Consider the following 15,011-nt stretch of genomic DNA (forward strand, 5'->3'; position numbering starts at 1 on the left):
AGACATGGGCAAATGAGACTCTGAGAGCCGCATGCGGCTCTTTTTGAATTTTATGTGGCTCTTGCTGAAAGTGTTAATTTCTGCTTTTTATTATTATTTTTACAGTTTTATTTCCACAATTTTGTGAAAATATGTTTATTAAAAAAATTCAATACTTGTTCTATATTATATAATAAAATCCAGGTACAGAACTGCAGTACAGAATTAAAAAGTACAGAACTGCGGCTCCCATGCATTTTGCAAAACCTACATTTTGGCTCCCACTGAACTTTTGCTTGCCCACCCCTGCTATATAATGAACATGCAACCCACTGATTCTGCCAGAAGTTGTTTTTTTTTTCTTTAATTACATTTTTTTAATGAAGAAATCAAAAAATGTACCTTGAAATAAATGGCATTTGAAATTTGGCATGTTATATGGAAACACATTCTTGTAGTTATGTTACTATTCCATTTGCTTTGCTGTGCAACGGTGGGAATTCTGTATGGGGTACATGAAAACTTAATGCGGGCCTGTTCTGGCTTAATGCAGTCTTACTGGTCACTTTTCTGGAGTATAAATTCAGCCTAACTATTTTCATATTTAATCTTATCAGTCCACTTAATAATCAATCTAATATCATATGCAATGTTATTGATACAAAATATGTGTGCGTTTGTGTGGTTTTTTAATAACGCCTATTTTCGTTCATTTTAACACTATTAGCTTTTTTAGCTTTTTTTCAGTGTGAACTCTCTTTTCTCACTTTTTTTTATTGCCATGACTGCTTTAAGCCCTGTGCCATTCATTCTTTGTAGCTTGCAGTGTGGTAAACTTATCTCTACATTACATATCTTTTTAGTTAAGTAGCTAAAATTTTATTAATTCTAATTTACTTGTTTTCTTCTTATTGTCTTAATTTTTGATTTTTATTATCAAGTAAACAAGTAAGTGATAAGATGTATTTGCTTTTCTCATTTTGTATTAGTTCCTTTTATTTCAGTGGATAATTTAATGAACATTTTATTATTATTATTATTTTATTTCATTTAGACTCATTAGGTGATTAGGTAAATAGCAGTGGCGTGCCGTCATTGGAAGCGATGGAAGCGCCGATTCCACCTTCCAATGACCTTCCCTTGAATTTTATAAAATATAAATTTTCATATTTTAACGTACTTTGAATTAATTAAAATTAATATTTTATTATAACTGCATTATGTATCTTTTACAAATTTCTATACTACGTGTGAAAAAAAACGATAAGATTGCTATTGTATATTCGAATAATTCGGTGGCGGAAGGAATGTCGAAACCGGGTCAGTCTCCAATCAGCCAGATTATATAGGCATTAGCACATGCGGTTTACAGTGCACCAACCTCACCCGGTTTAGCTGGTAGAAGCGACACACTCGTAAAGAGTACGCGACTTTATATCCCGGAGCGGTTGTGGGCTGTTAGCCATCTGCCTGTCAACTTCCAAGCAGCCAGATTATAGGCATTGGCGCATGCGCTTTACATAGCACAAACGTCACGGTTTAGCTGGTAGAAGCGACACACGCGTAAAGAGTACGCGACTTTATATCCCGGAGCGGTTGTGGGCTGTTAGCCGCCTGCTAGATATTCGGCCACCCTCGCTCGATTATGTGAATCACGAGCAGACTAGATCAACGGCGGGCAATCCGTGGGCCAGCTACGGCTGGCGAAAAGTTTCTATCTGGCCCGCAAGATCTTTAATAGATTATTAAATTGGAAAAATAACTAATTAATAGTTATTTTTCCAATTCTTTGTAATTTTCGAAAACGATAAGAGAAATAAATGTAGTAATTAACTTTTTATTTATTTATTTCATATTTGCAGACTAAAAAAATTACGAGTCACAAGAAGGCGTCAATTAACTACTACGGTGCGGAAAAAATGTAAAATTTATTCTGGCCCACGTTATAAAAAGGGTTGCCCATCCTAGACTAGATTTATAACAACCCAACCGATAGGAGTTTACTGGCACGTTTTTATGATAGTTCTGTATAGTTGACAGGAGTTTAAAAAAATTCCATTAAAATATTTGATATACTTATTCTGCATTTATTCCGCTCTCCCATCTTATATTACTTACGGATTTCAATGTTAAACCGGTGATATTACGATTTAGTATGTCCCATCTGTAAGGAGATGCAGAAAAAACGTGTACAATTCTAGTACAGTGTTAAAAATTAACTGTTACTTTGGCAGCATCATTTACAACCAAATTTAATGAATGAGATGTACAGTACATACAATGGTACAAAACAAAAAGCTCTAGAATTTATTTTCCTTAAATTTACGATTTATATATCCATTGTCATAAAAATTTGTCTTTCCACTGTTTTCCCAAGACTACAGATATTCAGGTACAAAGTAACTGGTTTCGACTTATTTCTACTTAAGAAGTGACTAAATAATTAAGAGATTAGGGAATGGGGACATAAATAAAACCCTGTTGAAAGAGCCAGAATTTTACTTCAACAAAAGCTTAACAGAACCAATCACTCGCTCAGTACAGTGGGAAACTGATTTCCGTGTACACCTGGTATTAAAACGAATTAGTTAGAAAACGAATGACTATTAAGTTTAACATAGTTAGATTTTTACAGCTACGGTGAGAAACGTTTAAAATTTACAACAGCCCTGTGGCGTCCTTTGAGATATACTAGTGATGCGACAAAAGAGGCATTTGACATTGACCGGTATCGGCACCCTCAGGATTCGGCACGCACACACTCACTACACACCTACCTGGACCGTCACTAGTTCCATTCATTAGCTACTCATATCAAGATATTTGACTAAGTGGATTGTTTTAAAATTTAAAAAGTAAAGAATATTTTATGTTATTTTTATGTACATTTCTTTACAAAGCTATATTTTAATTATAATTTTCTTTAAAAGTATATTAATACAATCAAACAATACATTGTACCAGGTATGTATATTCACCGCACATTTTATTTCACCGAGTAAGTTTTTATAATTTATTTTTAATTTTAGCTTTTATATCGTGGCTAGCGATTCAGAATGTAATTGTGATATTAAAAATACATTTAGAGAAGTCTACAGTTTTTACTGGCTTATCGAACAAATGAATACGAATGGACCCTAGACCAGTGATTCTTAACAGGGGGCCGCGGCCCCTGGGGGTCCATAAGAAGTTTGCCGGGGGCCGCCAAATTATGCAAAATTTCCTTCAGAATATAATAAAAAGAAAATTGATGTATAATCCGAATATCGTATTGAAAAGTGAAATAAGAAAGATAAAGTTTTCCTATTTAGTTTTTATTTATTTATTTTGTATTTCTTCCTACATACAACTTTGTTAGTACAGAAGAAATAAATGTAAATATGCTACTTACACCGCAGTATTTACTTCTTTTATTCCAAAGCAATTTTAAGAAACTATTAATGCTTGGAATTTTAAAAATAATTAGGAAAAATAGTAGGCTTTGAAAATTTAAATATTTTTGCAAAAGATATGCAAAATCCTTACGACAAATGGGCGTTTTAGTTTTAGTTTAGTTTTAGCATCGACATTGGATCGATTTATCGACATGTTTTTTATTTTATTTTCTGTTAAAAATTAATGAGTTTTATGATTTACATTTATTATATAAAAAATAAAGCAATAATAAAAAAATCAATTTATTATAGATAAGTTATCAAATTATCAAATATAAATTATTATTAAAAAATGGGGATCACAAAAAAATTATGAAATATTTGGTGAGCCGCAAGTATAAAAAGGTTAAGAACCACTGCCCTAGACCATCACTGACGCGCAATTAACTGATTGCCCCTGGAAGTCGGCTTCTTACAGAAACACAGCTTCCCTGTCATCAAATGTCACGGCACGCCACTGGTAAATAGATGATTTTTAATGCTACTTGAGGAAGATGAATAATTGAATTATACTAGAACAACAAGGCATAAATTTTGACTATAAGAAATAATGGATCTGCTCATCGCTATTTACAAGTTTTTAGTAACAATATGTGGTTGTAAATTTGGGTTGCACTATACGTAATAAGCTGAATTTATTTTTTCATATTGATACTTGTTCTTGTACCACATGAAAATTATTCTTGCACACAAATGCTTGGCCTTATATGAATCTGAAGAAAAAAGATTTATATCCAAATTGTTTTGTTTCTTTCACTGTGCTAAAAGAGAAAAGCCAAATTTACAATCTTATTTGCATGTAATACAAATAGTTAGGTTTTTGTAAAAAATTATTTTTAATTATAAAAATGATTATAATTTAACAAGGAACAAATTGGTGTTTGACTATCAGATTGATTTCAATTTGGTCATTTGAAAGATGCAATGTGTGAAAGAAAAATTTATAAAAGGTGAAGAAGTACTTTCACAGTGCACCAAACTTTTATTAATATGATTTTTCTTATGAAGTTTAACTTTTTTTTGCCTATGAATACTTACCTAAAATTATAATATGCAAATTTTTATAATTTAAAAAGTTAAAAACTTTCTAACTTTTGCAATATTTTAAGAAGATTAATTTCATCTCTGTATTGGCTTAAGGAAAAATGTATTGCTGCAAAATTTGAATGGTTTCAAATATAATTAGTTAATAATTAACCTTTCTTTTTTATTTAGAAATTAATTTTGTTTATTAGGACAAAAATGCAATTTGAAAATAATGGTTCTACTCCTATTGAAGTTACAATGCCCATACTAGAAATAAAAATCAGATTGTAAGTTTGTTAGGGAAGTTTTTAATTGATGTCTGATTATATTGTCATACATCTATTAAAAATGATTATTAATTAATCAAATATTCTTGTACTATATTTTATAACTTAAAACTGAATTTACTAAAAATATTATTAATAAAAATATATATGCTTAATAACTATTTTCCATAAATTAAAAAGATTTGAAAAATAATTTTTTAATTTATGGAAATTAATCTGAAACAATATTGATATTCATTATTTTAAAATTATTTTTCAGATTGCTATGATTTCACCTGGAATGAACTCTTGTGAACATTCTTTGAATACTTTAAGATATGCTGACAGGTAATTTTTTTAAGTAAGAATTATGTAATATATATTATATATGTGTGTGTTAGGCTCAAAGACCGAAATTGCTCATTGAGTGAAAAAAAGACCACAATGCATTGTGGCTAATGGTTAATTCAAAACGGCCATGACGCAAATTTTGCTTTGTGGCTGTCTGTAAAAATAACCACAAAGTGAACTTCGCATCGTAGCATTTGTAAAAATGGCCACAACATGTTGTGGCTAACTCAAAACGACCACAAAGCAAAATTCATGTCGTGGCTTTTATGATATTTGACCATGACACATTGTGGTGATTAAGAAAAGCCATAATGCATTCTGAACGTTAGCTGATGCCACCACGATACAAAGGATAGGTTGTAACTTGTCAATGAGTGCATTGCAAGCACTTGCGGAGTTTGTATTGTGTTCATTCTTGACCAATGGTGCTGTTTTTAGGGTAATTACCATTTTCTAGAGTAATTTCAACCTCTCAGAGTAATGTTTCAGTAGTCTTATATTTAGGGTAAAACTACCCTGTGTTCTGTGGTCTTATTACTCATTGTACCACAAGTTTTGCTGAAAAAAGTTTTAGCCTGAAACCATTTTGTTTTTCCCTATAACTGGAGGGTTTTAGGATATGACAACAGAAGTTAAAGAAATAATGCAGATTAATGTTAGGTACATGGGTGTACACTGTACAGTGATACCTCAGTTTTTGTCAATAATCTCTTTGAAAACAATTGGCAAAAATTGGCAACATCCTCGGTTCTCATAAAAATGACTGATTTATTAACAAAAGTTCCTGACAAAGTAATTATCTTTAGTAAATTAGTTTAGAAAACATTGATATGTCAAGCACCGCGACAGATTTTCCTGAATGATTAAATGTTGAAAAGTCACAAAGTTACATTTCTGTGTGTGATGAACAATTTTGTTACCTTCTTATATAAGATGATTGAAGATAAATAAATCATAATGAAAAAGGAAGTTTTATTTTCTTATTACCTCGTTATTAGTTAACATCCAGAACGTGTGGTGGCTTTAACCATAATAAATCCATCGCACAGTGGTTTTTAACTTTAAGCAGCTGATTTTTATTTTATCATGTATAGTATATCAAGCACCTACAAGTAGTTAAACCTTTAGCACTTTTTAGCAAAAAATACACATTTATTTTCCTCCATACATTTTAAAAAAAATTTTTTTAAGTATGAAAATTAAATTTCTAGGAAAACTTATAGAACTAATGTTGTTTGGCATTTAAAAATTGTAAATAAAAATGTTTTGAGGCTAGAATCCGTATTTTAAAGTTATAAACCACTGTGCGTGATCCTCTGTCGTGGTTGCATCAGCTAAACACATCATGGCTTTTCTTAATCACCACAACACGTCGTGGTCAAATATCATGAAAGCCACGGCATGAATTTCATTTTGTGGCTAACTCAAAACAATTACAATGTGTCATAGCTGTTTTTGAATTAGCCACAACACATTGTGGTTGTTTTTTCTGCTCAATGAGCAATTTTGATCTTTGAACCTAAAATATATATATATTTTAGGCTTGTACCTTGTATTTTAGGGTAGGCTTAGCTACCTTGTATGTATATATGTATATACATACAAGGTAGCTTTAAAAAATTCCTAGAATTATACTATGTTAGTCAATTTAAAGGCAATGAAAAATTTATAACTTCAACTAAATATAATTTTTTCTACTGAGGATATATTATTTATTGATTCCTGTGTGTGTAAGTATAAAATTAGCCAGAAACATTAACAAGATGATATCAAAAATGTAATTCTTTTAATTTTGCTACTGAGAGAATCATTACAGTTCTACAGATTTATAAGATTTGATGTAAATTATATTCTTGATATGATGAGAGAAGCATTTGATTACTAGAGCTAGGATATCTAGCATTTGAAAATCATATGAATAGTTATAAAAAAATATATACGGTATATTGATGATTTCTAGTGCCTAGATGTCCTAGCTCTAGTGCTGACATGAAACTTACATTGTAATTACATATTAATCTATATTCTTCATATATGTCTTAAAATTTAATAATGATACTGACTAAACAAAATTAATTTTAAATGAAGAATGGAATGTCAAACATTAGTCTTTGTCACCTCATTTGTAATTTAATTTAGAAATGTATTTATTAAATTGTGATTTCCAAGATGCAAACATATTTACTAGGTTACATCAAATCTTAACTCAATAACTGAAAAGAGGTTTTAGGTTTTTTTTAAATTAAGTCACTATAATAAAATATTAAATGATATAAATTTTAAATTTTTTAGAGTTAAAGAACTTGGTGCTGAGAATCCTGAAATGAAATCCTCTCCTAATGGTGAAGAGGACATGAATATTCAAAATGACGATCTTGCTCTCCTGCGATCATCCAATGTAATTTTTTATTAGTACTGTTAGAATTAGAATTTATAGTTTTTTTTTACTGCTATTATTAAAAATATTTAGGTTAAAAGTTAAATATATATTATTATTAATTTATATCTTTTAGGAAGGTGAATTATCTGCTGATATGTACACATTCCATGAAGCAATTTCTCACCTTCAGGAAGTTGAAGAAGAACTTTTAGACTTGCATAAGAATGTGATTGAGGTAAATTAATTTTTCATATAAATCAATAATTGAAGCATTTATATATTTTTTTAAACTTTTAATTTATAATTGACATCAACGATAAGATTTTTAAAAGTATACAGTAAAAGAAATCAACTTGCATTTTGTTAAGTTAAATAAATTTTTTAATTTTCTGCACATAACAGGAATAGCTAGTGTTTTTATAGTTAGTTAACTAGTAAATTTGTTTCAAATACTGCATGAAAGTGAGTGAAATTAGCATGAAACAATTTTTATGTTAATTTCAAGCATACATTCAATGACAAAATACCTTTACATTCTTCTGATTTTTCAAAATGACATTCAATTGGAATTGTATGAATTGAATTATGTATGTATATGTTGCGGGGATATGATACAAGTGGGGATTTGGTCAAATCCCTAAGGGAGATGATCAATTTACTGAAGATGTTAAAATAAAGGTTTGATATTGACATTTCCCTAATTAAATGAAGTGATTTGATCAAATCTCTAAACTGGTTTCGTGAAATGACAAAAAAATGAATCAACAAAGTAAGAAGTACTTATATGAAAAGATAGAGATAACGCCAAGATTTATTTTTATTGAAACATGATGTAGATTTGTGGCACCTGGAGTTACAGAGGACGTTATTTTTTTTAAAGGCACATATATTTGTTTTGCATTGTACCTTGGATTTTTCACAAGACCATTTCTTAAACCCTTGACCTCCGAATAAAGATAATTTTTTAGCAATTTCTCGCAAACTTAGCTGTATTGGTGGGACGGTTTCGGTAAATGTGGTTGTAGCTATTTGAAGAGCGTTCCTAGGAAGCCAATCTTTTATAATGCTAGCTGAACTACCAATTTGGTATAAACCATTTTTTTATCTAATACTATCTCCGTAATATTATTTCCATCTAATGGACTTCTATCTACCTTAGGTACATCAACCAAAAACTGTGGAATTCACTAACATGTCCTTAAATTTTTTCAATGAAAAATCTTCCATTTTTTTCAGCTGATATTTTTAGGTATTTTGTGGCATGTTCCCTCTGATCTATAATTTTCTTTTCTTTTTGGCATAAGTAGCATAAAATTTTCGATCCATATCCTTCTTTTACATTATTTCCACATATTGCATGTTTATTTTATCTTTTCACTAAAATAGTACAGGTATTTGATCAAATCACTTATTTTTTTAGGGAAATGACACTATAGAATTGTCATTTTAACATCTTCAGTAAATTGATCATTGTTCTTAGGGATTTGACCAAATCCCCACTTTTATCATATCCCTGTGACATATACATGGGGAACCCAAAAATAATGGGAATAATTTTGTGGAGGGCAAGAGGTTTGTAGTATGCATATCTGCTGCTAGATATCAGTAGACGGAATCCTCCAGAATCAGTATGGAAAGCGGCATTGGTATGTGAAGACTTGTTGGCCTATGGCCTACAGTGATTTTTTTGTGAGAACTGTTTTTTGTTTTTGTTGAAAATGTGATGTCAGTTTTTAAAGAGCAATGCACTGCTGTAAAATTTTGTTTTCTGTTAGGGAAAAGTGGATTAGAAACAGTTGAAATGATTCAACTTGTTCACAAACAAGAAATCAGTGTTTACAACATGTGGTTGAGCATTGTTGTGCAACAAAATCACACTATGTGATAGTATGTCTTGTTACTTATTCTTTATGGCTTTATGCAACTTTCCAATGTTGACATTGATGCTCATGTGAGGATCTTTAAAGTATACCAGCCAAGGCTCTGCAATGTCAAAAAATGCAGTCGTCATAACCTTACAGGCAGAGAGGCCTGTGACTTAAAATTTTTTGTGTTGGTGAGCCAGGATGTTTCCATTGCATGCTCGTTTGTTTACTGGTCGGCTCAAAGTGGTGGCACCATGTTTTGACCTTGGGCGGATTCCAAATAACTGGCCATATTTTCACTACCCTATGCCAAAAATAAAACATGTGAGATGACTGAACTTTTCCCTGCTTGTTCACTGGTGTGTGCTTATCACACCATATGTGACATCCCCCCCTGTGCCGGACCACATAACATGGCACCAGACAGGTTTAATTTCATCAATTCGTATATGATAAATTGTTCCAGGTTTGATTAATTTACTATGAATTACAAAAGTAATGAAAGATTTATAATACATATGATTTGATGTTAAATTAAGAATATCTAATGTGTGTTTCTGTAATTTTTTTTCAAGTTAGAGAACAGTAACAAGATACAGAAATATAATTAAAAAGAAAAGAAAGGTGCAAGCATAATGCATCGAAAGTTATTAAAATGAAATTTAGAACTTGATGGACAGGATCATATGTTTACTACTTTCAGGTGTTTTTGGAACAATGTTTTATCTTCTCTTGTTCTTATGACATTGAAATTCTGGCTCTATATCCTAAAGACAAAAATGACATGCAAACCATTTTTATTCAAGTTTGATTTGTTTTTTTAGGGTTTGTCAACATACCATAACACATCATATTTGTATTATTTTTTAAGATTATCATTGTATAGATCAAATATTTTCAGGCTTATCTGCAAAAAATAAGTTTTTAGCATAAAAAGAGAATAGAAATTATTCACATAAATTTATTTTGAAATATTAAAAATTATTTATTGATGTTATTTTAGGTGGTTTATTATGTAAATAATTTAATGACTTTCAGTTATCAGTTACCTATAAATTCTTTTTGTGTTCATATTAAATTTTCTACTGTGATTAAATTTAAATTTGTTTTACTGTTTCAGTCATCCCAGAAATGGTTAGATATAGATAGTAGTCTTCTTGCAATGTCTAATGAAGTTGATTATGATGTTGATGGTAAATATTAATTTATTTCTATTTTACTATTACTATTATTATTATTATTGTTTTTATAATTTTTAAAATAATTTTAAAGCTTATGCTCAACAACTGGAAGATGTTTTAGCTGAAAAATTGGAAATACTATCAAAATTTAAAGGTTAGTAGAAAGTAAGTTCAATTTATTTATTGATTTATAGAATGATTTTTCAATAATAATTATTATTATTGTAGAAAAAGTGACTTCGTTCAGACAACAACTAGTAGAAGAAGAACAAATAAGTAAAACGATTAAGCGGCCACCCAATAAGTAGTCGGCACATAACTTTTCCAGTTGGTTTTTCTGCAGTTTACTCCAAGATTTTTTGCCAACAGCATGGTAATCACCAACACCAACAAATGAATTATATAATAAGGCATTTGTGCAGTATCTCTATAAAAACTTTGTTGTGGAGATATTTAATTAATGTGTGCCTCATAAGAATGTAAATAGCAAACTCTTCTTATTTAGAAGAGCATATATGAACTCTCAGAATGGCTTCTTCCTTTTACAAGTTTATATTTTGAAGTTAAATTGTGAATTTCTCATAGAATGTACAGTGTCAAAAAGTGTGTATGAGTGTACAGCTTAAGGGGGGAAAATATATATTATTATATATTTTTTCTTTCAAAATAGTAAGTCATTTCTGCATTTTTCAAGATGCTAGTGTTGTGAAATTTTAGTTCTCATGTTTGCTGACTGCTAATCTCATACATATAAATTCACATCATTTAACAGCAAAGAACAAATTTTTGAAACAACAATTTTGTAAATTTGATAAGTTATCTCAGTGACAGATTTGGGCTACCATCTATATAGTTTGTTGTTTTAAATAATATAATAACCATATTGGTCACATTTGTTAGAATTACAATATTTTAATTTTTTAGAAAATTTAATACAAAATGTGCCACAGCAATATCTACTTGTATTTATAAAAGATGTTTTGTATTTACTATTTACAGTTCTTGAACCTCAGTCAATAATAGCTTTAATAGTAATAATAAATTCAGTTTGTCATATTTTGAAAAATTTGCATACATATTACTAGAATATGAATATGGCAGCTAGCAACAGTAGCTAGTAAATATGAGAATTATTTGTGCTGCTGTGCAGCATCATTATAAAGTTATCTAGATAAATAAAAATTGACTTTAACAAAAATTTAGTATATTCTAAATAAAAATTATTTTATAAAGTGAATTTTAAAAGATGAAAAAATTTTTAAATGGAAAATAGTTTTTTATAAAATCAATTATAAAATTTCAAGAAAACTTCCATAAAATATTCCATATTATTATTATTCATACAGATACCTAAATTGTGATATGACCCTTCATATGGATTTAAATTACTTTGAATAATTACATTAATTTTGAAATTTTACCTTTGTTAGAAATTTTCTTATGGGAAAAATATCATAATTTTACCTAAAATTTGAAAATAAAACTTAAAAAGAATGAGAAATTACATACTATAAAAAAAATTTACTTTATATAATAAACATAACTATTACACAATCTGTAAATTCTTTTATGATGATAAAATGATTTGGTATTAATATTTTTCCTCAGAATAGTTTAATTTACAGAAAGCCTGAAATTAATGCAATTAATTACTAATACTTTTTAAAAGCAAAATATAGCATTAATAGAAAATATGTTATATTTTCAGTCGTTATATTCTTATAAATTTCATATTTTCAGTACAAGAAGTTAAAAAATTAAAAAATTTTTACAACTCAATATTAAAAAATACACGATGATCTTGTGTAAGGACTGAATACTCATTTTATTACCTATAATCAAAATATTTTTGAAATTAATAAAAAATGATGTTATCAAGTTTTACATCTTATAATTCATATGCTGAGAAATTGCAATAATTTATTTTCTGAGAATTTAATAGTAGAAAGTTGATCTATCAATAAGGCAACAAAATCATGTACTCTTTTTCAGCATTAGTCTTTGTAAAAATAAGATTTGATAATATGCTAGGTATTTTAAAACTTTCTGATTATGATTAAATACATACATAGACTGATATTTCAGCTACATGCTTTTTGCATTACCTTGATGTTTTTACTTTAAAAAAACTTGCAATATTTCTGATTACAAATTTGATAAGAAATAAAAGGAAATTCTTCAATATTGGGCTTTTTTGAGATATAGTTAAACAAGTGTGACTTGCTTGTTAAAATAATTTGTTATAGAATCTTTTTCCATTCTTAAGCATGGAAGAAATGAAACAAGATTGAGATATATTTTTTTTTTTTATGCTTAAGCAATATGTCAATTAAATTCAAATTTGGAAAAAGCATGAGGATCTTCACGATTATCTTTCTAACACCACAGGAACAATAATATTATATGTTAGAGTTGACTTTCACTTTGAAGCTCTCATTTCTTACCAAACATGTCTAAAAAGTCCTCTGACATTACAAAGGCAGTTGTGAAGACCTTTGTTTCTTTTCCATGTTAATTTTGTAAGAATTTATCATCCAGGTTTATTTATAATAAATGTAATTTTAAATTGTACCAACAACAGAGAGGTTTTTAGACCACTGTTTGCATGTAGAGACGGAAGAGAGCCTCTAAATAAAGATAACTCTGCCATGTAACATTGTTAGGACAGTTATGAAGGAATATGGTTATTTTTTTCATGCCTAAATAACTCTTAATTTAACATAACTGACTTCCTAAAAATTGACTACAGTATATTTCATCATAATTCTAATGTTTAGATCGGCAGTTCTTAACTAGTAATCTGCAAAGCTGCCTCGAGTGTTCCACAAAAAAATGGTTGAGTTTTATTGCCAATTTATTCATTCTATAGAATAAAGTTTATTAGTTTATTACTTCATTGTTTCCTGGGAATAGTAAACATAGAATTGCTTATCAATTTTTGAATATCAATGCTAATGCTTCACATAATAAAGCGTACAAATGATGTTCCACAGCTTCAGAAAGGTTGAGAACCACTGGTTTAGATAAGAGTTGATTCAATAATGCAATTGCTGTCATTTATATCACTGCAATTTTACATTAACAATGACAGATTTTTTTTCTATAATAGAAACATTCCTGAATTTCTTATATAAAACATCAATTCTATTTGTAATTATAGAACATTTGTTTCTCTCATTGGTATAGTAAACCATAAGATTTTCTGATAGAATTTATTATTTCAATCATAAGACATGACAAGATCATACATGGAAGAAACTACTTTTCTAGCAGTCACACTTAAAATGCAAAACAGTATGAATATATTAATGTCTTGAATTTAATGTAAATAATTTTATTCTTTATTATTTAAGATTTCTGTTCACAATAACGATAAATTTCTTTAAGTATATTAACTCTACATCTTAATTTTTCCTTGCTCATTATTTATATCATTTGGATTTGACCAGTAATTCAAATGAAGAAATTTAACATTTCACTGGGTGGAAATATAAGGACAATAATTGTAGAATATGTTCTACATATAGAAGGATAATGTAGCTGTCACTGTCTTTTGACAATTGTTTCATAATATATTGCTAATTGTCATTTTTAAGTAAAAAAAAAATACATAATTTTTAATATATATTGAATATTCTCTTATGATAGGTGCTAAAATAAGTTTGTATTAAACTGAAGTGATTTGATTTCACTTCACCTTTATCATTTAACTTTTATTTCTTTAAGAAAATCTTTTTAATTTTAATCAAAATACGAATAAATAGAACAAAATATCAGTATACAAGCAAACCAAAAATGTTAATAAATGCCCTGAAACCTCTACAGTGACTTTCAATAACAAAATTTTCAAGTCCAGAAAAGTGAAAGGAACCATTTACGAGCAATATGTTGAAAAGTATTTTAAGTTTCCCACTAAGGATGAGTAGTTTGTGCCCGCCGCAAGGGAAAAAACATCTGGACAATCCTTGTCATTCAAATTACATTGCCGAAAAGTTTGCGCTTCAGCTCAACTATTGAATATTTTCGAAAAATTAAAATGAATAGTAGCATAAACATACAAACATGTTGGCACAAAGTTAACTATTAGTTTAGCTAATTAACTACATTGTGGTTAACTATTAGTTTAATTACATTCAGTGCCTAATTTAGCGTTTAATGTTAGGCTGGCTGCTGACATTTTTGTGCATCCATCTACAAAAATATTGCCCTAATGTAATTTTTTTCTATTGTAATTTTTGTAATAAGGGAAATTACACAACTTTAGTGGAATTAGTTGTAGAGGTTGTTTTTGCAACACTTTATCATCAAAATATTTTTCAACAAAAAAAAGTTAAATAAAAAAAAATGGTCTGCCTTAGGCTATAGCCTTGTCAGCCTGTTCGGTAATTAAACACTAAATACATTATTTGTTAAGTACTGCCCATCTATTGGTAACAAAATAGAGTATACTGTATACTCATATCTAAAAGTTGTACATTTTACTTATTGGATTAAATAATATACACTACTGGCCATTAAAATTGCTACAC

General features: G+C 29.0%; 1 protein-coding gene across 1 annotated transcript in view; it reads left to right on the plus strand.

Annotated features, from left to right (window-relative positions):
* The window catches only part of Klp10A (kinesin-like protein 10A), a 77,866-nt gene extending 66,186 nt beyond the window's left edge, over nucleotides 1–11,680 (plus strand). The window contains exons 17-22 of the mRNA XM_067271844.1: nucleotides 4,986–5,053; nucleotides 7,349–7,454; nucleotides 7,570–7,671; nucleotides 10,422–10,494; nucleotides 10,574–10,636; nucleotides 10,711–11,680. Of these exons, the coding sequence (XP_067127945.1) occupies nucleotides 4,986–5,053; nucleotides 7,349–7,454; nucleotides 7,570–7,671; nucleotides 10,422–10,494; nucleotides 10,574–10,636; nucleotides 10,711–10,790 (492 nt within the window). The 3' untranslated portion in view covers nucleotides 10,791–11,680. The remainder of the gene's footprint in view (nucleotides 1–4,985; nucleotides 5,054–7,348; nucleotides 7,455–7,569; nucleotides 7,672–10,421; nucleotides 10,495–10,573; nucleotides 10,637–10,710) is intronic.
* The last annotated feature ends 3,331 nt before the right edge of the window (nucleotides 11,681–15,011 follow it).

Source organism: Centruroides vittatus, unplaced genomic scaffold (genome assembly GCF_030686945.1).
Source record: "Centruroides vittatus isolate TY-2023 unplaced genomic scaffold, ASM3068694v2 contig_401, whole genome shotgun sequence".
NCBI lineage: Eukaryota > Metazoa > Arthropoda > Arachnida > Scorpiones > Buthidae > Centruroides > Centruroides vittatus.